At 37.1% G+C, this 22,437-nt stretch overlaps 1 protein-coding gene and 1 non-coding gene across 2 annotated transcripts; one reads left to right on the top strand and one right to left on the bottom strand.

Annotated features, from left to right (window-relative positions):
* The first annotated feature begins 4,140 nt into the window (after positions 1-4,140).
* CENPH (centromere protein H) lies at positions 4,141-21,370 on the top strand. Its single transcript, XM_024578598.4, has 9 exons — positions 4,141-4,342; positions 6,583-6,638; positions 11,645-11,693; positions 12,084-12,158; positions 13,669-13,725; positions 15,610-15,673; positions 16,235-16,286; positions 17,710-17,873; positions 19,881-21,370. Exons 1-9 carry the CDS (start codon positions 4,221-4,223, stop codon positions 19,971-19,973), a joined length of 732 nt encoding a protein of 243 aa, XP_024434366.1. The 5' UTR covers positions 4,141-4,220; the 3' UTR covers positions 19,974-21,370.
* LOC112321243 (small nucleolar RNA SNORA13) lies at positions 13,123-13,223 on the bottom strand. The gene has a single exon (XR_002976518.1). It is a non-coding gene; the product is annotated as a small nucleolar RNA SNORA13 (small nucleolar RNA).
* Positions 21,371-22,437: the final 1,067 nt, after the last annotated feature.

Here is a 22,437-nt window from a genome sequence, read left to right as displayed (position 1 = left end):
CAGGTGCTGCCAGATGACTCTCAGTGTCATCAGCAATGTACAAAAGTGCTTGTTTTCTCTGCAAGCTTGCCAGAACTAATGGTAATAATTCTCTTCAATTTCTGTGAATTTGGCAAAAAAATACTCTGTTAGTTTAATTTATACTTCTAATGGCTACTTGAATAAATTTTTGTTGTCTACTAACTTTATCAATATGCAAGGCTCTCCTGGCTTGTTATTTTATTTGCCCTTTCATTGTTAATGCTGTCATTTGCCATGTAGACATTTACAGTTTTTATATTATCAAATCTATTTTTCTGCTTTTGGATTTTCATCGTTAAGGTAATCTCCATCCCAAAACCATAAATATCTTCTAAAATTAATGAGGTAGGATTCTTTCTTCCAGATGGGTGCCTATTCATGCCAGCACCATATGACTAAAATCATCCTGTCCAGCTGAACTGAAACATCTGACCATCGACTGCTCCCTGGTCTACTTGTTTTTTTCTGTGATAAACTTAATGTAAAACTATTATCTGATAAGATGAGGATATACTATTTCAAATATGAAGGGGCAATTTTCAAACACATACGAACTTTAAAATTATGTTTTTACCAAAAAGCTTTTGAAATTTTGACTGTATATTATGTATATGGTACATTATGTCCTAGGTTGAAATGGACTTACATTGTCCCTACCCAGAAGCATTTTTCTCCATCAAGTCTTGTTGCATATCCCTGAATAGAGTGTTAGGATTTAATTATATAATTGCTGCATGTTTCCTGTCAAGTTTTGGGGGATTTTGTCTGTTGGTCTAGGAATGGTTTAGTACCAGGTTCCCCACAAATGTGTGTTGCATGACAGGCTGTCAAACTTATTGTCTGGGGCGGGGGGAGGATTTAAGTTATATTATTGTTTATGCTATTACAGTTGTCCCAATTTTTCTTCCTTTGCCCCGCTACCTAAAGTTTATTATTGGGTTTAAGTTTTTTGCCACTATTATGAGTAGAATCTAATTTATACTTTACTTTTTATTACTCTCTATTTTTCTTATCCAGCTGACATCAATTTTCTTACTTGATTTGTTTTTAGTGGCATTTTCTAGGCCTTAAATTCAACGATTTTATTTTTCAACATCTATAATAGGTAGGTCTCTGACTTGTTCCTTGATTGGGCATCTCAGGTATTTTTACCATTTAATATTTTTGCTGTTAGTCTTTAAGTGATCTTTATATTTTAAGTATTTTTCTATTCATTTAGAATTATAGGCAAAGCTGTGGAATTTCATTTACTTTTTCAGCTTATGATATCATTAGGGTTTTTCTCTTTTAATTTGATATAATAATCCTTGTTACAGGTTTCCTAAAGTGAAATGAATTCTTACTCATGATACATAGATTTGATCTGTTAATGTTTCATTTTTAAAATTTTGCATCATTTGGGAAATTGGCTCGGTTTTTGTTGCTACCATTTTTGGGGTTTTATTTTACTAACTTAGAGGTGGATTAAAGAGATTTTCATCTTCAAGTCTTTATAATTTGAAATCCTTATTCATTCATTGAAAACTAACTAAATTAACTATGAAGTTATTTGACCTGGAACTGTTTAAATGGTAGTTTTCCATGGCCTTTTGGTCGATTAGGGATCTTTTTTCCATTTCTGTTATCCATCCTAGATTTTTACAATTATAACTGTAGAGTGCGTGATATAATTAATCTTTACTGTACTATAGTTTATTTTCTTTCTCATTCCTGATATTAAATAGTCTATTTCCTAATCAGACTTGGCCACCGTCTTGGTCTTTATCAGTGTTTTGAAAGAATCAGCCCTGGCTGGTGTGGCTCAGTGAATTGAGCCAGTAGCCTGAGAACTAAAGGATAGCTGGTGCAATTCCCAGTGAGGGCACATTCCTGGGATGGGGGCTAGGTCCCCAGTAGGGGGCGCTCGGGAAGTAACCACACATTGATGTTTTTCTCCCTTTCTCCTTCCCTTCCCCTCTCTAAAAAGAAATAAAATCATTTTTAAAAAGAATCAGTGTTTGGTGTTAAAAATTTCTACCATCTTTGTTTCAGTTTTAGCTTTTATATTCATTCTCACCATCTGTTTTTCTATTGGTTATTTTCTAATTTAACTTAAATACTTAATAAATTTTTAATAATAAAAGCATTTACATTTTCCTCTGAAAGAAACAGCTTTTTTTCTGAAGTAGTCCTTTTCATCAGTTTCTTGTTAACTTATAATTTCTTTTGGGGTTCTTTTTGGGAGATTAAGTGCTTGTTTTCTAAGTATCTTCTTAAAATTTGTCAGGCCCTTCCCTGGTGGCTCAGTTGGAAAATCTTCCCATGCACCAAAAGGTTATGGATTCAATTCAGGTCAGGGCACATACCTAGGTTGTGGGTTCAATCCCTAATTGGGGCAAGTATGGGAACTGGTCAATGTCTGTGTCTGTCTCTCCCCCCACTCCTCCTTCCATACCCCTCCCTCTAAAATCAATAAACATAGAAGATTTAAAAAATTATTGTCAGACACCTTTATGTTGGTGGTTTTTAATTGCATTGGAGATAAGGTTTGTAAAAAGCTTTATTTTTGTTTTTATTTTTGTAATTTCGCTTTTTAAAGTGGCCCCCAAATATAGTACTGAAGTGCTGTCTGGTGTTCCTAAAGCAGAGAAGGCTGTGAAGAGCACTTCTGTTTACTCTGAATTTTCTTTAGAGAAGTTATTGGGGTTTTTTGTTTGTTTTTAAATATTTTATTTAGGGGAAGGGATGGAGAAAAGGAGAAACAATGTGCGGTGGCCTCTCACGCGCCCCCTACTGGGGATGTGGCCATGCAACCCAGGCATGTGCCCTGAGTGGGAATTGAACTTGGGACCCTTTGGTTCACAGGCCTGTGCTCAAATCTACTGAGCCACACTAACTAGGGCAGAAGTTAACGTTAAAACCCAATTACTGCAGTGGTTCTCAAAAAAGTGTTGCCCCCAACCAAGCAATATCAGTATCACCTAGAACTTGTTAGAAATGCAACTCAGTGATTTAGGGGCCTAACAATCTGTTTTAACCAGCGATTCTGATGTATACTCAGATTGGGGAGCTACTACATTGTCTTTGTCCCAAATTTGGCCAGTGGACACCTGATAGCCAACTGCTTAAAAGGATGAGATTGATTTTGGATGACACCCCGGGTAAATTACAGTAGGGTCACTTTTGTGTAAAAAAAATTAAAGGAAACAAAATGTTCTTTCAGGAATTTGGGTGTTCCAGTGGCGAAGTTAACATATTTATATCCCACGGTGCCTTTTGAATCTTTTGCCAGGAGCCGTACTTAATAAAGGAGAGAAAAAAAGGGGAGCCATGTGAGCAAGTACAACTCGGGAAACTAGCTATGGAAGGGTGAAGAGATCCGTATTGCTGGGCTTGTGCCACGAGGACAGTGTCCCCGAACACCGCCGTCCCTAATGAAAAACTATAGCTGGACCAGGCATTTATAGGTCCTGCACACGCTCACTGGCCAGCTAAGAAAGCTCAATTGTAAACTGTCGAATCGACAAGCTGACACTAAGGGGCACCTAACTCTGTTACGAGTACGAATTTTACTAATAAGGGAGATTCACGCTAGATGTCTGAGGTTCAAGTCATCTGCTCTGCCTCGTAGTGGGGCGTGGGTATCTCTGAACTTGGGCCACTCGTTTCTCCGCCAAACGAGGGGCCTGGACCTTATGAGCTCAGCTCAAAGTCTCCTTAAACATCTAATATTTCTTCCCCAGCCTACCGTTTTCCAAGGCCGCGGGTGGACAGGGAGTGCCAACATAGGTTTAAACACCCCACAAACAAAACCGGCTGTCCCGCAGATCCTATGTCCCAGACCAACGGCTGAATAAGCAATTTATGTCGGGGTTTTACCATCTAGGTTGCGGTTCTCGACAGCGCCCGCGAGTGTCCCAAACGGCTATAACCCAGCCTCTAGCCAAGTAGTCGGAAGAGATGGCGCTTAATTAAAGTTCTTCAAACTTGAACTAGTCGTTTGTATCGATGTTAAAACACTAGAGCCAGGATAAAACGGAAAATGGCAACTGAGGCAACCGAAAAACAAGACGGAAGGGGCGGGCCCGTAGGGCGGAAGAGGCAGGGCGGGACGCGCCGGCTTTCCGGCCCCTTCCCGGCGTCAATTCGGTGGCGGGAAAAGCGGCCCCTTCGGAGAACCTCCCCCGGCTCCTACGCAGTACCACTTCGTGGGAGCCAGGATGGAAAAGCAACTGGAGCAGCAAGCTGCCGCCGCGCCCGCGGACTCCGGAGAGGAGGGCGGACTGCGGCCAGGCGCCCACGCCCAGAAGCATCCAGAGGACCAGATGACCCTGCTGCTCAGGTGGTTCGTTCCCTCTGGCCCACTGCGGGCCCTGGCCAAAGAGCTCCACCTTTCGCGCTGAATGGCTAAAAGTTTCGAATTCAGATTCGGTCCCTGAATGGCTGTGTGACTGCATCATTCCATAATAGTTCCTTAAGCTCCGTTCTTGGTCTTCGAAAAGAAGGGGGGGGGGGGGGAAATGACACCCTCCTATCGCAGTTGCTAAAGAGGTTAAATGAGATAGTTTGGGGCAAGCGTTCAGCATAGTGCTCTTAGAGCTTTCGCAGTTTTATTTTCCCCTCCCTTTCTTATCCCTTTACCCCCTAGGGGCCGCGATTTTCGAGCGGCTCGTGGGGTGCATCCAAGCCCTGAGCTGCTGGGGGAGGTTGCCCCGCCCCTTTCTTTTAGCGCTACAGCCCTTTTCAATCCAAAGGCTTTTTTTATATTTTTATTTGTTATATTTTCTATTAACAGGGTGACTTTTATACCTTTTCACTAAGCATTTGCTAGGGGGGATTTTGTGTGACCCCCTCAAGCTAAGAATAGTTTTTATGTCTTTAAGGATTGGGAGGAAATTTACAAGAAGAATATTTAATAACACGTGAAAATTATATGAAATTCAAGTTTCATTGCCGTTAAGTAAAATCTTATTTTTACTTAACACGGATTTCCTGCCACGAGGAATGAATTCAGTAATTACAACACAGACCGTATGACTCACAAATCCTAAAATATTTGCTACTTGGTCCTTTACAAAAAGAAGTTTGCTGATCATTCTAAATCATAACAAGGGGATTTTTTAAAAATAAGCACTGTAACTGTTTGTCAGGTTTACCACCGCTTTGGCGAATAAAGATCAGAAGCTCACCTTAAAAATCCCTCATGACCTGGCCGGTGTGGGGGCATAGTCCTGTAAACCGAAAGGTCGTCAGCTGGATTCCGGTGAGGGCATGCCTAGGTTGCGGTTAGGTCTCTGGCTGGGGCATGTACAAGAGCAACCCATCAATGTTTCCCTCCCTCCCTTCCCGTCTCTCAAAAATCAATAAGCATGACCTCGGTTGAGGGTTAAAAGGTAATAAATAAATAAATAAATAATCCCTCTACTTGCAATATAAAATACTAAAACATTAAAGATATAAGGGAACTAATCTTTCAGTTGTCTTATAAAATGCTAGCCTAATTAACCTCTAACAAATGGCTCTTTTCATTTGGAATTTTAAAACACAGAAACTGCCATGGAGCTTTAGAAATTTGTCTAATGCTTCTTAGCTTCTTTTTTATTTTTAAGATTTTATTTATTTTTAGAGAGATGGGAAGGGAGAAAGAGGGAGAGAAACGTGTGAGAGATACAATGATTCAGCCTCTCGAATGCCCCTGCTGGGGATCTGGACCTCAATCCAGGCATGTGCCCTGACCAGGAGTCCAACCTGCAACCTTTCGGTTTGCAGGCCAGCGCTCAATCCACTGAGCCATAGCAGCCAGGGCTCTTCTCTAAAAGGTCTCAAAGTCACAAAGCAACAGTTTCAATTTTATGAAACTACCATGTAAGTGTGGAACATCTTGTAAGTAGAGCTTAACTAATTACCATTAGCCATCACTTTTCTACTTATTTTATGTATGATTTTAAATTAAGTAGAATCATAGGACAACTAAGAAACTATGTTTTACTTATCTATCCAAGAATTAGTATCTTTGTTATTTTTCTGGATATCCTGTGCATTTTACAATCTGGTTGTAAACTCATCAGTGTTTACAGACTTTCCCATTTTGATCTAGTTTTTTGTGTAGCATTTCTCATTAAGCCCCACTTCAGTGTGGCCTATTAAGAATAAATTTAAATATGTATAATTTTATTAACCAATGTCACCCCAATACATTCAAATAAAAAGAAAAAAAATTTAAGTATACAAGTGGTGTATTGTAGAGTTGTATGCCTGAAACCTCTATGTTATTAATCAGTATCACCCCGATGAATTCAATACAAAATAAAGCAAAAAGAATACATTTAAAAATCAAATTTTTAACTTTTCCTCACAGATGCTGTTTTCTACTATATTCCATTTTGTTGTCATCCCCTTGAGGCCTTAAAATTTTTTATGCCCATTTTAAATAAAATGAGGCAAAACTAGAAGACTTTAATGCTGTTTATTTATACTTATTTTGCTGTATTAGCTTCCAAAAAATGAGTTACTTTATCATACAGTAAGGAGTAAAACCTCAATAAACATAAGGCTTTCTCCTTTTTTTTTATCTGTTTTCAGACTGAGAGCACAGACAAAACAACAGCTCTTGGAATATAAATCAATGGTTGGTGCAAGTAAGTATTTGCATTTCATTTTTTTTAAGGTTTTATTTTTATTTATTTATTTTTTAATTTATTTATATATCTATCTATTTTGAATCTTTATGGGTGCTTTATTCCGATGGCCAGTGATCTGAAAAGATGGTGAGTTTGTATACTTCCAGACCATCTTAAATCCCATTTTCAACCAACACTTTTTATAAGAAGAAAAATATAGGTAAGGGGTTTGGAACTCAGGGAAAAAGTTAATCAGATGAAAAAAAAGCTGCAGCATTCTTTAATCTGCGCCCTGGGCAGTGGTCTTTATCTGTGTCTTGTGTGGTGGTGGTGGGCTTCTGTCTCTGGATCACAATGGCTCAGGTACCATCTTGATGGCCTGCAGTCCTCCTGAGGCACTAAAGTGGAGCTGCTTATGGTCTCCTGGTGTCAAGGTGGGTTATACCTCCAGTTCCTGAAACAATAGGTGATAACATGCTTTTGCAAAAATAATTTCTCTTTTTCTGGACCCCTCAAACAATAGGCACCACCCTCTTCTCTTTTGATTGTAATGTATAAAATAATGTACATGACTGCCATTCTCTGGAGCATTTTCTCAACTCATTAAGGTTGTTTCCTGGAACTTGTCATCAGTTTGTCTCAAATAAACTCATAAAAATTCTCTATGGGTTTGAACGTTTCTTACATTGGTATAACCTAATCTAAATTATGTTTCAGCTCCTGAGCGCTAAGGCAGGTCAACCCTCTTGGCATCTCTCTTTGAAACCGGTTCTGAAAATCAATTGATTTATTTTTAGAGAGAGGGAAAGAGGGCAAAAGAGGGAGAGAAACATCAGTTGCCTTCTGTGCACACAGCGACCCGGGACTGAACCAGCAAAGCAGGCATGTGCCCCAACCGAGAATCTTAACTGAGGGCCTTTCGCTCTGTGGGATGACACCCAGGCAACTGAGCCACATTGTCAGGGCATATTTGCATTTGCAAATAAGGTTGTGTGAGTTTGATGAGTACTCTAGGGAAAAGGCAGTCAACTTTACAAAGAGTTACTTAGGAAATAGGAGTGGCAGCATAATGCTGTATTATACCATGTAAGAAGGCAAAAAGCAGGCTTTCCCTGGCCTTCCAGAACTAGTTAGGGATTCAGGAAATATATTGTTATATCTAAATAACAATGCAAGGCAATTAAGTTCTATTGATCAGGGAACTGAGAGATCACGGTGGGCTTAAGGAATCATAGAACTTGCTACCATCAACTTGAAGATTGAATTAACAGGTCATATAACTATGAAGCAAGTGACTTATACTTTGAGAAACACTGGGTAGTAGGAATGAGAGGCAAAGGGGGATCAGCTTAAAGGCATGAATGACAATTTTTTATTCTAAACACAAAAACTTATCATTTATCTTTTTAAATTATTAATTCAGAAGTCTCTGGGACCAAGAGGGTAGTACAATGATGGGTTTCGCCCTCCAGAAGCAATAATCCCCTATTGCCACCTGACTCATGAGCCCTTGGCTCACAAAGGTAGGCTTGGTGAACCTTGTTTTCTCTATGACATAGGATTAAAGAATAAAATCAAATAATACATTAGGTTGACTCAAGAATTGTTGTTCAATGCTATTGAAATAAGGGGTCTCATAGATGTCTGAGTCACTTCTGAATCCATGTTTGAACTTAGGTAATTTTCAGACTCTGCTCAAATTTTATTTCAAAGCCATAGAACAGCAGCAGTTCTGTTGTGTTTTCCATTGGATATTCTTGGGTTTCTAAAGTCTTTTTATGCAAAAAAAACAAACAAAACTAACTGTAAAAATGAGGCCCGTAGCTTCTTTTCTGCTTACTACAACTAAAAAATTAGGAACTAGGATATGAACTAGGCCTTCTTGCCTCCAAAACCATGACCCTTCCATTATATCAGTAATGCTTACCTCAAAGATGGCCAGTAGGTCACAGTCCATCCCCTTACAGAGTGCATGGTCCCCTTATTTCCAGGCCTCATGCTTTTTGAATTAAACCTATGATGTTTACCTTAGAAATGAGCTAATGTTTTTGCACGAAAGCCCACATAATCAAAAAGGATAATCTATCTTAGAGGACAGGGTGTAGGGGAAAAACTATTCAAAATTTGGACCATTGAATATTTATCTCTGTAGGTATTCCTGCATTCATTTTATTCCCTTTAAGTCTCCGATGTGTCCCTGCCACCATGCTAGGCATGGAGATACAGTGTTGAACAAGACAGACTTTGCCCTCAGGAATCTTAAATTCTCTGTAGCAAAACAGGTAAGCAAAGAAACATGAGATAGTTGTGAAGTGTGGTCAGTGTGATGGAGTTAATAATGGTGCAGTGACAGATAGGGTGATCGAGATGGCTCCTCTGAGAAGGTGCCATAAGAGCTAAAATCAAATGATAAGAGTCTCCCTTCTCAAACAGTCAGTCCTGGTTTTCCCTCTAATAGATAATTCCATTTTTAAGGGATTGTGACATCTGAAAACTTGAGTAGATTTAGTAGTCCATACTATAGAGTGTCTACGACTAAAGAAGACAAATTTAAAGCAAGCCATGAAAAGTTAGGTTATAGTCTTTGAATGAAGATATTTATCTAAAAATGATTATTTTACCATTAAAAAAACTACAGTTAACATTCCCATCAACGCAGAAAGTTGTATTGAATAGCAGTGTTCTAGAATTTGATGTAAATGGAATTATATGATATGTATTTTTTGTGTCAAATCTTTTCATTAACAATTCACATAACATAAAATTCATTTTTAAATGTATATTTCAGTAGTTTTTACTATATTCACAATGTCGCCCTGGCTGGTGTGCCTCAGTGGATTGAGTGCTGGCCTACAAACCAAAGGGTTACCAGTTCGATTCCCAGTCAGGGCACATGCCTGGGTTGTGGGTCATGTGCCCAGTAGGAGGCACGCGAGAGGCAACCACACATTGATGTTTCTCTTTCTTTCTTCCCCTCTCTAAAAAAAAAATCAATAAAATCTTCTAAAAATACACACACACACACAACTTTTTTCCCCACAATGTTGTGCAACCATTACAACTAATTTCTACCTCCCTAAAGAGACACCTAGTACCTGTTAGTGTCATTCCCAGTGTGTCTGGCTACTTTTACACAGCATAGTATTTTTATGATTCATCCATGTTGTTTGTTTCAGTAATTCATTTCTTTTTATTGTGGAGTATGTTCCATGATGACTATATCGCTGTTTGTTTATCCATTCACCTGCTGATGGACATTGAATTGTTTGCAGTTTCTGCTCATTTTAAGTAAAGCTGCTATGGACATTTGTCATTTGTACTTGTTTTTTTGTGGACATTTGTTTTCATTTCTCTTGGTTAATACCTGAAAGTGAAGTTGGAGTTCACATGATAAGCATATGTTTAACTTTTTAAGAAACTGCCAAATAGCTGAGATGATTATAGTGTTACGGTACATTCCCCTCAGCAGCGTATGAGATTTCTAGTTACTCAATGTCCTCTTCAAAACTTGGTACTGACAATCTTTTTAAATGTTATCCATTCTAATAAGTATGTAGTGGTATCTCCGGTGGCTTTACCTTATATTTCCTACTAACTAATTATTGCTAAGTATCTTTTCATGTGCTTGTTGGCAATTTATATATGAATCTACTTTTATGAAGTGTCTGTTCAAATCTTTGCCCATTTTTTAATTGGATTGTTGAGCTCTCTGAGTTTGAGTTTTTATCTAAGAAATCTGTGACTACCTCATGGTCAGAAAGATTTTCTCCTATGTTTTGATCTAGAAGTTTTATGGTTTTAGGTTCAACATTCAGGTCTGGTTTTCTAGTTCATTTTTATGTATGGTGTGAGCTGAGGGGGTCAAGGTTCATTTTTTTCCATACGGAAATCCAGTTATTCCAGGACTATTTGTTGAAAAGACGTTTCAGTCTCCATCGTACATGTGTGGGTCTATATCTGGCCTCTTTCCTGTGTTCCCATGAGGCATTTGTGCTTACAATAGCACCACACTGCCTTGATTACTGCAGCTATATAGTAAATCTCGGTATCAGCTACCGTAAGGCCCCTGATTTTGTTCTTTGTCAAAATGGTTTTGACTGTTCTAGGTCCTTTGCATTTCTATGCATTTTAAAATCAGCTTTTTTTTTTTTCTGTAGAACAATTTCTAGAAATTGATGGAATTCTGAATGGGATTTGATTATGATCTTTAGATCAATATGGGGGAAATTTTTACCTTAGCAATATTGGCTCTCCCAATACATGTACGTGGTATGTCTTTCCCATTAAACATTCCCATTTCCTATGGGAGTGTTCAATGTAGAGGTCATACACATATTTTGTTGAACTGATTCTTAAGTATTTCATGTTTTTGATGCAATTGTACATGGTATTGTTAATTTTAACTTCCAATTTGTATAAACATACAAGTCAATTTTTTGTGTTGATCTTGTTCAGTTTTTACTCCCTTTTATTTTCTGTAATTCTAAAACTGTTCTGTCCAATGTGGTAGACACTAGCTCTGTGGCTGTTGAACACTTGTAATGTGATTAGCCTTCATTGAGAAGGGCTATAAGTGTAAAACGTGCACAGAAGAAAAGATTGTGAAATATTTCATTGGTAACTTTAAATTCACTACATGTTGAAATGATACTGTTTTGGATCTATTGGGTTAAATAAGCTATATTAAAATCATTTTGACTTGTTTCTTTAGTAATGTAGAAACTAGAAAATAAAATTACATATTTGGTTTGTATTTGTGGCTTACATTATATTTCTGGACAGCACTGTTCTAAAATGTTGCTAGCTTCAAAAAATTACCCTGGCCAGATAGCTCAGTTGGTTAGAGCATTGTCCTGATATGCCAACGTCGTAGGTTCAACTGCTGGTCAGGGCACATATAAGAATAAACCAGAGAATGCATAAATAAGTGGAACAACAAATCAGTGTTTTTTTCTCTCTCCCCCTTTCTCTCTCTAGAATCAATCAACAAAAAAAATTTAAATAAAAAATTTATTTATTTGTAGATGAAGAAAAAACTCCAGAAGAAATCATTCCAGAAAAGCAAATTGAAACGTATGTCATATTTTTAATTTGTGGTTTTTACTAAAGATTTAATAATAATATCCATCTTATAACATTGTCTTTCTTTTTTTCCCCGTTTACTTCCCAAGTAATTTGTCATGCATGTATTGAGAACTTGTTGATATGGGATGTAGACTTACATATGTATACATGAGTGATCCTATTAGCACTTTTGGCATTGTCCCTTAACAAGACATTTATCAGAATGTCTCAGGAGGCATCAGTTTGCCAAATCTGTAAGTGCATTGGTGTGGTGAGCCTATAAAATACTTTTATTTAGATAGAGGCATTTTTCTTTTTTCAAAAGTTTACTTTATACATTTATTCCAATAGTGACTTCTTGATATTGCTGAAATTCTTTTATTCATGCTTCTTTGATAGTAAAATTGAAGACCTGGAAAATGAAATTGAAGAGGTGAAAATGACTTTTGAAATGAAAAAGCTTGCGTTAGACAGGTAATTACTACATTTCATGAATAGGCATTGTGAATGGAATGCAAAATGGGTATGGCTGGGGGTGGAAAAAATGTTTAAGTCTAAATGAATTAAGCAAAATGGTCACACAAATTTTGAACCATGAGAGAAAAGTTATATCATTCACTTAAAGAAGTTACATGATATAGGGTTAATAAGGAAATGTCGATCAAAACAATAGAAATGTGAAGTTAAATCCCATTCATCATTTGAAAGGATCGTGTGGATTTGTTTATTCCAGTAACTGTTAATTGTGTAAAAGAATTGTCATCGAGTTTAAAGTATATCTTAAATTAGGTTTTACATCTGTAGTTTAAAATTTATTCAACAAATATTTGAGCCCTTGCTATGTCCTAAGCTTTGTGCTAGGTGTTGGTATACAGTTGTTAATAAGAAACATGGTCTCTTATTGACTTTGTGACCTGAATTAATTATCTCAATTAAGTTAATGAGTTTTAAAAATTAGTCTTATATTCCTGGCCTTCCTAGATGAATTTCTTCATACGTTTAATTGAAAAGTAGTCAGTGCTTTTCACTGTCTTTATCTTTTTTAAGATTTTATTTATTTATTTTTAGAGGGGGAAGGGAGGAGAAAGGAGAGGGAGAGAAACATCAGTGTGATAGACAAATATTGATCGATTGCCTCTTGTACTCACTCCAACTGGGCCACTGAACTGGTAACCCAGGCTTGTGCCCTGACTGGGAACTGAACTGGCCACCTTTTGCTTTGCACAATGACATCCACCCAACCAACTAAGCCATAATTGGTCAGAGCTAAAGTGCATTTAATTGCTTCTGACAGTGAGCTTTCCCCCTCGTCTCATATGCTGGCTCGTTATATAGATCATATTTTTTAACTGAGGTGACTTCAGATGTATTAAGGTATCTCCTTTTAATAAAAAGGAAGGGCCCTAATATTGCTGAGTTGATTGACTTTTTTTTTTTACACTGTTACTTATGCAGCTCCTACACCAAAGATATCATATTCAAGGGCAGGAAAAGGCTGCAAACTGTTTAGTTTACACCTTTTTTCACACCACATTGACTTTTTATTATTACTTATTTATTAGCTATTTGAATTTAACAGTGACCTATGGAGCTTGTTTGTATGTAGGCATATTTCAAAGTTTACAGTTAAGTATGGGTCTGTATTCCCTAACTCTTTCCCTTTCGGGCCCTCTTGATCTCTGTAGTGCCTGCATGCATGTTGCTTCCCCAGGCACCAAGGTAGATGGCTTGGAAAACGAAGCTCAGGCTGGATTTCAGCCTGGCAGTGCACAACCACTTGCAACCGCCCCATCCATCTTAGTGTCAGTTCATATATCTGTGACTTACAAATATTTCCCATACAATACTCTTTTAAAACCTACTTATGTTTTCTGTTATATGTAAACAGAAATCAGTCTTTAACTTGTCGTATTTTTTCATTTTCTTTTCAGTGTACCATAAATGCTATCCATGTTTTATAATGCCAGCTTTTTTCCTCTCGTAGGATGCAACTTTCAACGGCCCTTAGAAAAAACCTGGAAGGAAGTAACATTCAGAATAGGTACTTTATTCTTTCTGGATTTGGTTAAGGATGGGAATAAGAAGGGAGATCTGCATAATGGCTTTAGTTTCTTGATTTTTAAAAAAATTAACCGTCACTGCCAACCACTTTTATCTGGGGAATAAGAAAAGTGATGGAAGTTTTGTGGGCCTTGCTCAGTATTACAACAACTTTTATAGTCCCACTGACATCTTGTTTACATTCCAATGTTAAGAAGCAATTCAGGTTTTAACCAGATAGTCTGAAAATTTTGAAGGAAGGTTTGAAAGTTAATTTTGTGCATTATTCACTGAAAACCAGGAACAGTTGCTATTTCATTTAATCAACAACAACCCAATGATAGAAGGTAAACTATTTTTCATTGTCAGAAATGAGCTTGTACACATTAAACAATTTGTCAAGGAATATAAAATACAGACTCTGGCAGTCAGGGTCCCCTACAGTCTGGTTCTAAATGTCTGGCCTCAGGAGCCTTACCTGTGATCTTATCTGCCAAGGCTCTAAAAATCTTGTAATATAAAAATCCTCTCCTATAAGCAGTAGAAAAATCCTAAGATAGAGTTGGGCACTTCTCCTATCTTGTTGGTTCAGACTCAAACACATTCTCCCCATATTCCGTATAAATCCAGGGTTACATAAACCATAAAGTCTGAATTTGAGCTAACTATTGCTCCTTCATAACATGAGAGCTTAAAACATTCTTGAGTTAAAGGAGTATAGGACAGATTCATCATAAACTTTACAACCAAATAAAGCTGTAACGAGTAGAAAATGAGTTCAGTTCTTCCATGTCTGTGTAGATTCCCCCTTTTCAGCCTCTCCACTACATTCCTTCAACAATACCAGAGTAATTGGTATTATCACAGTGTCCACATTGCTGGTCCCATCCCAAACGTGCTGACTCTGAATCTAAAAACCAAGGTGTGGGGTTGGAGGGGGGTGGAGTGGGCAGCTGGCAACCCGCCTCATTGAACATCCCTCCCAAGGGACTATGGCACTTTGAAATATGAGAACTGTTTTCACCAAGTCCTATTTCACACCCTTTGGCTCCATCCATTCCAAACTACTTGACCTAGAGAATCACTTCATGTCCTTTAAGATTTAAGGGTACCCCTTGCCCCACTCCTCACAACTCTTGGAGTGGTTCATATCCATTACTGGTTGTAATGAAACCATACTACGGTTGTGGATTTATTTTTCTCCCCCACCAGGTTATTTCCTCTGTGGTTGGCACAGTTCTTGGTATGTAGCAGGCACTCAGAAATATTTGTTGAAGAAATGGGGATAAAAAGCAGCTTATTCAGTGAAACTATTCTGTATGATACTGTGGTAGTGGATTCATGTCATTATACATTTGTCAAACCCATAGATGTACAAGGGTGAATTCTAATGTAAACGGTGGGCTTCGGGTGATTACGATGTGTCAGATAAAGGTTTATCACTTGTAACAGACGGACCTGTGTGCAGGATGTTGGTAGTAGGGAAGGCTGTGCGTGTGTAGGGGCAGAGGGTACAACGACTTACATTCTGCTGAGTTTGGGTATGCATCTAAAATTGCTTTAAAAAATAAAGTATTTTTTTAAAAGCAACTTATTAGCAAATTGTTAGTTTTTTCTCCCTAAATATGAGATTTTTAGAAATGTTCCTACATGCTTGAATTTGATATTTTTTGTTGTCTGTGACCAAAAATTTTTCTAGGGAAATGCATCTCTACTTTTAAACAGAAATTTAGTTTACATCAAACTTTTCCAGATTTATTGTTAGATGATGATTTTCTGTTGAAGTGTACAGTTAATTTAATGAAAGTATATAATACTAATTGATTCCTTCATTAATGAGACATTGCTTTTAACTAAGGTTAACATATTTTTTATTCCTTTTCAGTGAGCTCATGGAAAACATGAAACACATATTAAAGCTAAATAAAATAATAATGAAATCACAGCAGGTAACTTTGCACATTAGGCTGCTTATGCATTCTCAATGATTTCAGTAACACTTTCTTGCTGGTAACTATTATATATGATTAAATAGGATTGCCCAAAGGGACTGGTATGGTTGGAACTCAGTGTCCTTAAGTTTTCTTTCTTTTTTTTTAAATCTTCACCCAAGGATATATTTACTGATTTTGGAGAGAGAGGGGAGAGAGAGAGAGAAACATCAGTCAGTTGCCTCCTCCTGCATGCACCCTGGGATGGAACCCATAACCTAGGTGTGTGACCTGACCGAGGATCAAACCAACAACCTTTTGTTGTATGGGATGATGCTCCAAACAATTAAACCACCTGGCCAGGGCTTTTCTCTCTCTTTTTCATAACTCAATTATTTTTCATTAATGTTGCTAAATGTCTATTTATAATTTATGCTACTGTCTCCTCTCGTTGTGTAGAAATGAAGTAATTAAAAACTGGAGTTTTAGAAATAATAAACTAAGATAAAATTCAGTGATTGAAGTATTACATGTTTGTTCTTAGGTAATGTGCCTTAATCTTTTTATTTCTAATAACAGGAATCTTGGGATTTGGAGGAAAAACTGCTTAATGTTAAAAAGAAGAGATTTGGTATGTAGAACAGTTCTTGGGGGGGTGTATAATGTATTTTCACTGCATATGGGGATTGATAGGGCCACATATCTCAGCTACTGAGAAATTTCTTAATTTTCAAATTTTCTTAAAATTTTAGGCATGGCAACTTAAAAAGTAGTATATGAAATGTATTTTGCTTGATATATTTTTGTTGTTTTAGAACATTAAATCATGAAACGAGTACATTCTCAGTGAGGGGAAATCAAATGATACAGAAAAGTATGATGTGAAAGTCATGCCTCCTTCCTGTGTGACCGTAGTTAGACGTGTTTGCATAGTATATGCATAATTCTTATGTGGTCAGTTAATACATGCGGTTCTACAGCCTTTTAACTTAATGAACATGAGATGGCTTTTTGCATTGAAATTATTGAAATGTTTATTTCCAAAGTAGTACACATTCTCTGTAGAAAATTTGGAAGCAGAAAAATACATGCAGGAAAAGTTAAATTTTTTATTTTACCATCAAGAGATAATCAATCTTCAGTGCCTATTTTTTTAATAAAATTGGCATCACTTTATTCTGTGTTGTAAACTGCTTTCTTCACTCAGCAGCATAGTTTATTATTTTTAAATATGTAGATTTGCCTTATTTTAAGTAATGTAAGGGTGAGAAATAGTCTTGATCATCTGATCTAATTATCCTTCGAATATGTAATATTTTTCCATTGCATTCTAACCTACTTTCAATACATTAATGTCAAGGAACCAAGCTCCTAAGACATACCCCTTTATATTTTCAAATAGTTTAATTCTTAGAACATTTCAGGAACTACAATAAATGGTTGATGTTTATATGTTGAGAAGGGAACCTTTTCATTGAAAGTTCTTCTTGGTGATACGTCATTTTATAAATAAAAGAGGGAAAACTGTTTGCTGACATATAACTCCTGTCTATTTTGGTACCCAGAGTAGGTCCTCTTTGACACTATGTCACTTTAAACATTTGTGAACAGCTATCATTGTCATATATACAAACCTTCAACATTTGCATTGCTAAGTGTAAGATTCAGATATTGGTGTTTTGCACCAGGGAAGTCATATTTTGATCAAAATAGAACTACAACGTAAAATGCTCCTTATTAAAAATTTTATCTTGCCCTAACTGGTGTGGCTCAGTGGGTTGGACGTCATCCTGCAAACCAAAAAGGTTGCAGGTTCAATTCCCAGTCAGGGCATATGCCTGGGTTGAGGGCCAGGTCCCAGGTTGGGGATGTGCAACAGACAACTGATCGATGTTTCTCTTCCTCTCTTCCTCCCTCCCTTACCCTCTCTCTAAAAATAAAGAAATAAAATCTTTAAAAATGTTTTCTCTTGACTGAAATAACCATAAATTTTTAAGATTCTTGTTTGTAGGAATTGCTATATATAGCATATTGTTTTATTTTTAACCTCACAGAATTAAAACGAGCTTCAGAACATAAATTTTTAGAAATACAGACTGAAAAGAACAAACAGAAAGATGATTTGGACAGTATGGAAAATTCAGACAAGATAAAGAGCTTAAAACAAAAGCTACAGATGGAGATACAAATTACTACAGTTATTCAACATGTGTTCCAGGTAACATGTATATAAATAAATAAAGGGAGGTAAAGAGCATTTTTTTTTGTTAATAAAAATGGTAGATTTTATTACTTTTAGAATTACAGTTAGTCTTTGATCTTGGCAAAATAACTCAGTACTGAAAATTTGTCTGTTTACGTATATCTGGAATTCATGTATATTTAATGTCTATGGCTTTGATTTTTCATTATGGCATTTATAAATTGAATGATTTTTAGTAGCCCCGTGGATGCAGAAGGATGCAATGGTGGAGAGCATTAGATTCCAAGTTGGGAATTTGGGGAAAACATGGGTAGAGGTGATGGAATCTAGAGTCAAGATCCTGACTGCTACTTAATAGTGTCTGACCTTGAGCGAATTAACTTTCTTCAATTTCAGTGTTCTTATTTAGAGAGAGTTATGAAAACTAAAGAATATAATTCGTACTAATTTCCTTAGTATAGTGTGGTCCAACTAAATTCTCAATAAATGTTGGTAGTTATAATCATGTCAAGTTTTAAATTTCAAGTGTCCACTTCTTTATTCTGAGGGTTTTTTAAGTACTTTTTGAATTATAAAATGTCTCTGGAACTGTGGAAATACTTAAATTGCCAGTTTCCAATTTTGAAGATGCACAGTTAAAACTATTTTATGTAAAGCAAATGCCTATTATGTGTAAAGCACAGCCTTGTAGAATGTGACGCCTTATTGTTTCACCATAAGAAATTCTTCCCCAGGTCTTACACCAACTGTTTAGTAGCAGTAGGTTTTTCAGTTAGAACTAATCAAATCCCCTAGGTTAACCTTAAGAGGAGGATTACATCATGAGTAAAGAATCATTTTCATTTTCTTTGGCACATGTTCCTGTCTACTATTTTGAGTCTGCATTTCTTTTTCTTTCTTTCTTTCTTTTCATTTTTTTATTATAAGAGAGTTTATTTAGAAAGTCACAGAAGTAGAAAAGGAGAGCCAACTGCGCTGTATGGACTCAGGAAATAAGGTACAGAGGCAAAAGGAGGGCTAGAGCTTAAGAGACAAAAGGCAAAGGTAATACGCCTGGTGGGGAGGACAGGGAGTGGGGACAAGCGCCAGGAATGTTCCAGAGCAAGTGCAGCCAGGGAAATAGAGGCAGAAGGCATTATCTGCATTTCCTAATTTTTATTTACATTCTCTAAATTAGTGTTAATTTTGAGTTAATGAACTCATTGCTTTGTTAAACAGAATATAGATTTGGCCAAGTTAGGAGCTCTCTGTGTTCCTAATGGAATGGGTCTTCAGGGGTTCAGTCATGTTTGAGTGCTTACTTTTATCTGCTTTTGCAAATTTGACTGAATTTGTATACACTGGCCCTTTTATTAACTTACAGCAAGAACATGCCTTATATAGGCCAAAGTTTTATGTTTTATGTGTAATAATATACCATTATACTCTAAAATGGATTTTACTAATATTTCAATTAGTAATTTGGTATCATTGAGCTATATAATTTTTCAGGGCATAATGACCAGAAATTTCATTAATTATGACCCTAATTATCCCTCCATTGTCTACTACAAAACTGTTCTTCATTTTTTTCAGGGTCTTAAAACTTGGCAAGAGCTGAGAACTAAGCTCTTCTTTTACTTCTTTTTAAAAATAGGACATATTAGTGAGGCTCAAATTGATGTTCACCATAGAAGTACAAAGTGAACTCTGAAACAACTGCAATCTTTTCCCTTTAGTCTAGGATACCACTGCAAGCATCCTTAATGGGAAAAACTACCCACAAAAACTGATGCAGCATAAAAAATTGTTAGCATTGTAAATCTTCCCTAGCAGCACGGGGATCAAGCCTGAAGCCTCAGTGAAAGTGGAAATGAGTATATAATAATGTAACACTGTGTTTTTCTCATGATCACAGTAAATGTTCACACTTAGTTTGGTAATTATTTGATAAGATCAGTGAAATAGGATATTTTGAAAGCTTGTTAAATTTTAAAGTACTTATAACTTTAATTTGAAAAAAAATTTTTGTGTGTGTTACAGAACCTCATTTTGGGGAGTAAAGTCAATTGGGCACAGGATTCTGCTCTTAAGGAAACTGTTCTGCAGCTTGAGAAGAATCTCACCATGATCTAATAAGAATTCTATGTTGGCATTATTTGTTTTTTATCTTCGACGTATCAGTTAAATAGGAAATTTTAGGTGCAATACGTTTTTTGGTGTTGTTGGAACTATTCTTATATTGCAAATTTGTTTTTAGCTTAACACTGTAACATGGAATTTATTGTTTTAAATATGATAATTAAAGTGACTGGCATACTCTAAAAGATTCTAAAAATCTTGGCCTTGCAAGGGGGTTCAGGAAGACATCATCTAGTCAGCTTTCCGCTCAATGTGGACATTTTTCTACAATGTTCCTGGAAGTCCCAATTCTCATTTGTAATATGTCTATGCATTTCTTTGTCAACCAAAATACTAGAAAAATTAGAAAAGCATATCTACATCTTTATTTTTTTAAGTCAGTTGTATTTTATTCAAATAAATCTTATTTTAGATTTATCTCATGACAGATTTTTTTTAATTTGTTATATATTTTTTATTTATTTATTTTTAGATAGAGGGGATGGATGGAGAAAGAGAGGGAGAGATACATCAATGTATAGGTTTCTCTGCACACTCTCCACTGGGGACCTGGCCCACGACCCAGACACGTTCCCTGACTGGGAATCAAACCAGCAACCGCTCGGTCTTAGGCTGGGACTCAGTCCACTGGGCTCAGTCCACAACAGCCAGAGCTACAGAGTATTTCTTTTATAGAGATATAATTGACATGTAACATTGTGTAAATTTAAGGTATACAGCGTGGTGAATTGACCACCATGGCATTAGCAAACATCTCTATTATGTCATAATTATTTCTTTTTCATGGTGAAAACATTTAACATCTAGTCTCTTAAAAACTTTGAAGTATATAATACAGTATTGTTAAAATTGTGTGTTAAATCTCTAAACTTTAATCATCATCTTTTTTTTTTAATTTTTAAAATATTTTTAGAGAGAAGGGAAGGGAGGAAGAAAGAGAAAAACATCAATCATGGTTGCCGTTCGCATGCCCCACACTGGGGACCTGGCCTACAACACAGGCATGTGCCCTAGACTGGGAATCGAACCGGCAACCCTTTGGTTCCCAGGCCAGCACGCAATCCACTGAGCCACATTAGCCAGGAATAATCATCTTCTAACTAAGTTTGTACCCTTTGACCAACATCTCAGTTCCCCCGACTCACACCCACATCTTTAATCAGAGACCCAAATAAAGCCTTAGCCTTGAAAAAGAAAAAGATATCGAAAGGGTTAACAGTTGTGGTTATTGTGGAGGAATTGTGACTTTTTTTCTTTGTACATCTATATTTATCATTCATCACTTTTACAAGTTAAAAAATAAAAACAATAAATGTTGCTCTTCTAATTAAAAGACCATGCTACTTTTTATACATCCCATCCCATCTTTTGAAAACTCTAACTTGAGCTCTTTATTAATTTGTAGCCATTGTTCATTTTTATGGATACTGTGATGTTTTCAGCACTCTTTAAGACTTTAAACAACTTGAGACACACTGTGCCTCCTCACACAACCAAACCAAGGACACCAACCAATTTAAAAACAAAAAACAACCAGAACTGACAGACAATCGAACTGTATGGAAGTCCAACAACAAAGGAATTAAAGAAGAAACATTCATCCAGACCAGTAGGAGGAGTGGAGACAGGCAGACAGGACTCGCAGCAAGGTGGTGGCTGGAGGACCAAGCGAGGCAGCGCATTGCAGACTGGGCAGTCCCACATTCGTGGACAGATAAACTAGGAGGAACAACTGGGGAGCAAGGCAGACCTCGCAACCCAGGGCTCCAGCGCAGGGAAATGAAGCCTCAAACCTCTGACTGCAAACTTCTGTGGGGGTTGCAGCAGCAGGAGAAACTTCCAGCCTCACAGAAGAGTTCGTTGGAGAGACCCACAGGGTCCTAGACCATTCACAAACCCACCCACCCAGGAATCAGCACCAGAAGGACCCAATTTGATAGTGGGTAGTGGGGGAAGTGACTGAAAACTGGCAGAGACTGGAGCAAGCACCATTGTTCCCTCTTGGACCCCTTCCCCACAGTACAGCAAGGAGGGTTACCTTGCCCTGGTGAATACCTAAGGCTCCTCCCCTTACTACATAACAGGTGCGCCAAGACAAAAAATGGCCCAAATGAAAGAACAGCTCCAGAGAAAATACAACTAAGCAATGAACAGATAGCCAACCTATCAGATGCACAGTTCAAAACACTGGGAATCAGGATGCTCACAGAATTGGTCGCAAGTTAGATGAAAAAATGAAGGCTATGCTCAGTGAAATAAAAATGTTCAGGGAATCAACAGTGGTGGGAAGGAAACTGGGTCTCAAATCCACAGTGTGGACCAGAAGGAAGAAAGAAACACTCAACGAGAACAGAATGAAGAAACAAGAATTCAAAAAAATGAGAGGCTTAGGAACCTCCAGGACATCTTGAAACATTCCAACATCTGAATCATAGGGGTGCCAGAAGGAGAAGAGGAA

Source organism: Desmodus rotundus, chromosome 1, assembly GCF_022682495.2.
Source record: "Desmodus rotundus isolate HL8 chromosome 1, HLdesRot8A.1, whole genome shotgun sequence".
NCBI lineage: Eukaryota > Metazoa > Chordata > Mammalia > Chiroptera > Phyllostomidae > Desmodus > Desmodus rotundus.
The sequence above is the reverse complement of the archived record's forward strand: the minus strand, read 5'-3'. Positions and strand labels throughout refer to the sequence as shown.

Bases quoted from the DNA above. Each gene is read 5' to 3' on its own strand.
- CENPH (XM_024578598.4), top strand. From the start codon at position 4,221: ATGGAAAAGCAACTGGAGCAGCAAGCTGCCGCCGCGCCCGCGGACTCC. The intron at 16,287-17,709 runs GTATGTAGAACA...TTAACCTCACAG, and splicing joins TGTTAAAAAGAAGAGATTTG to AATTAAAACGAGCTTCAGAA. The intron at 17,874-19,880 runs GTAACATGTATA...TGTGTGTTACAG, and splicing joins TTATTCAACATGTGTTCCAG to AACCTCATTTTGGGGAGTAA.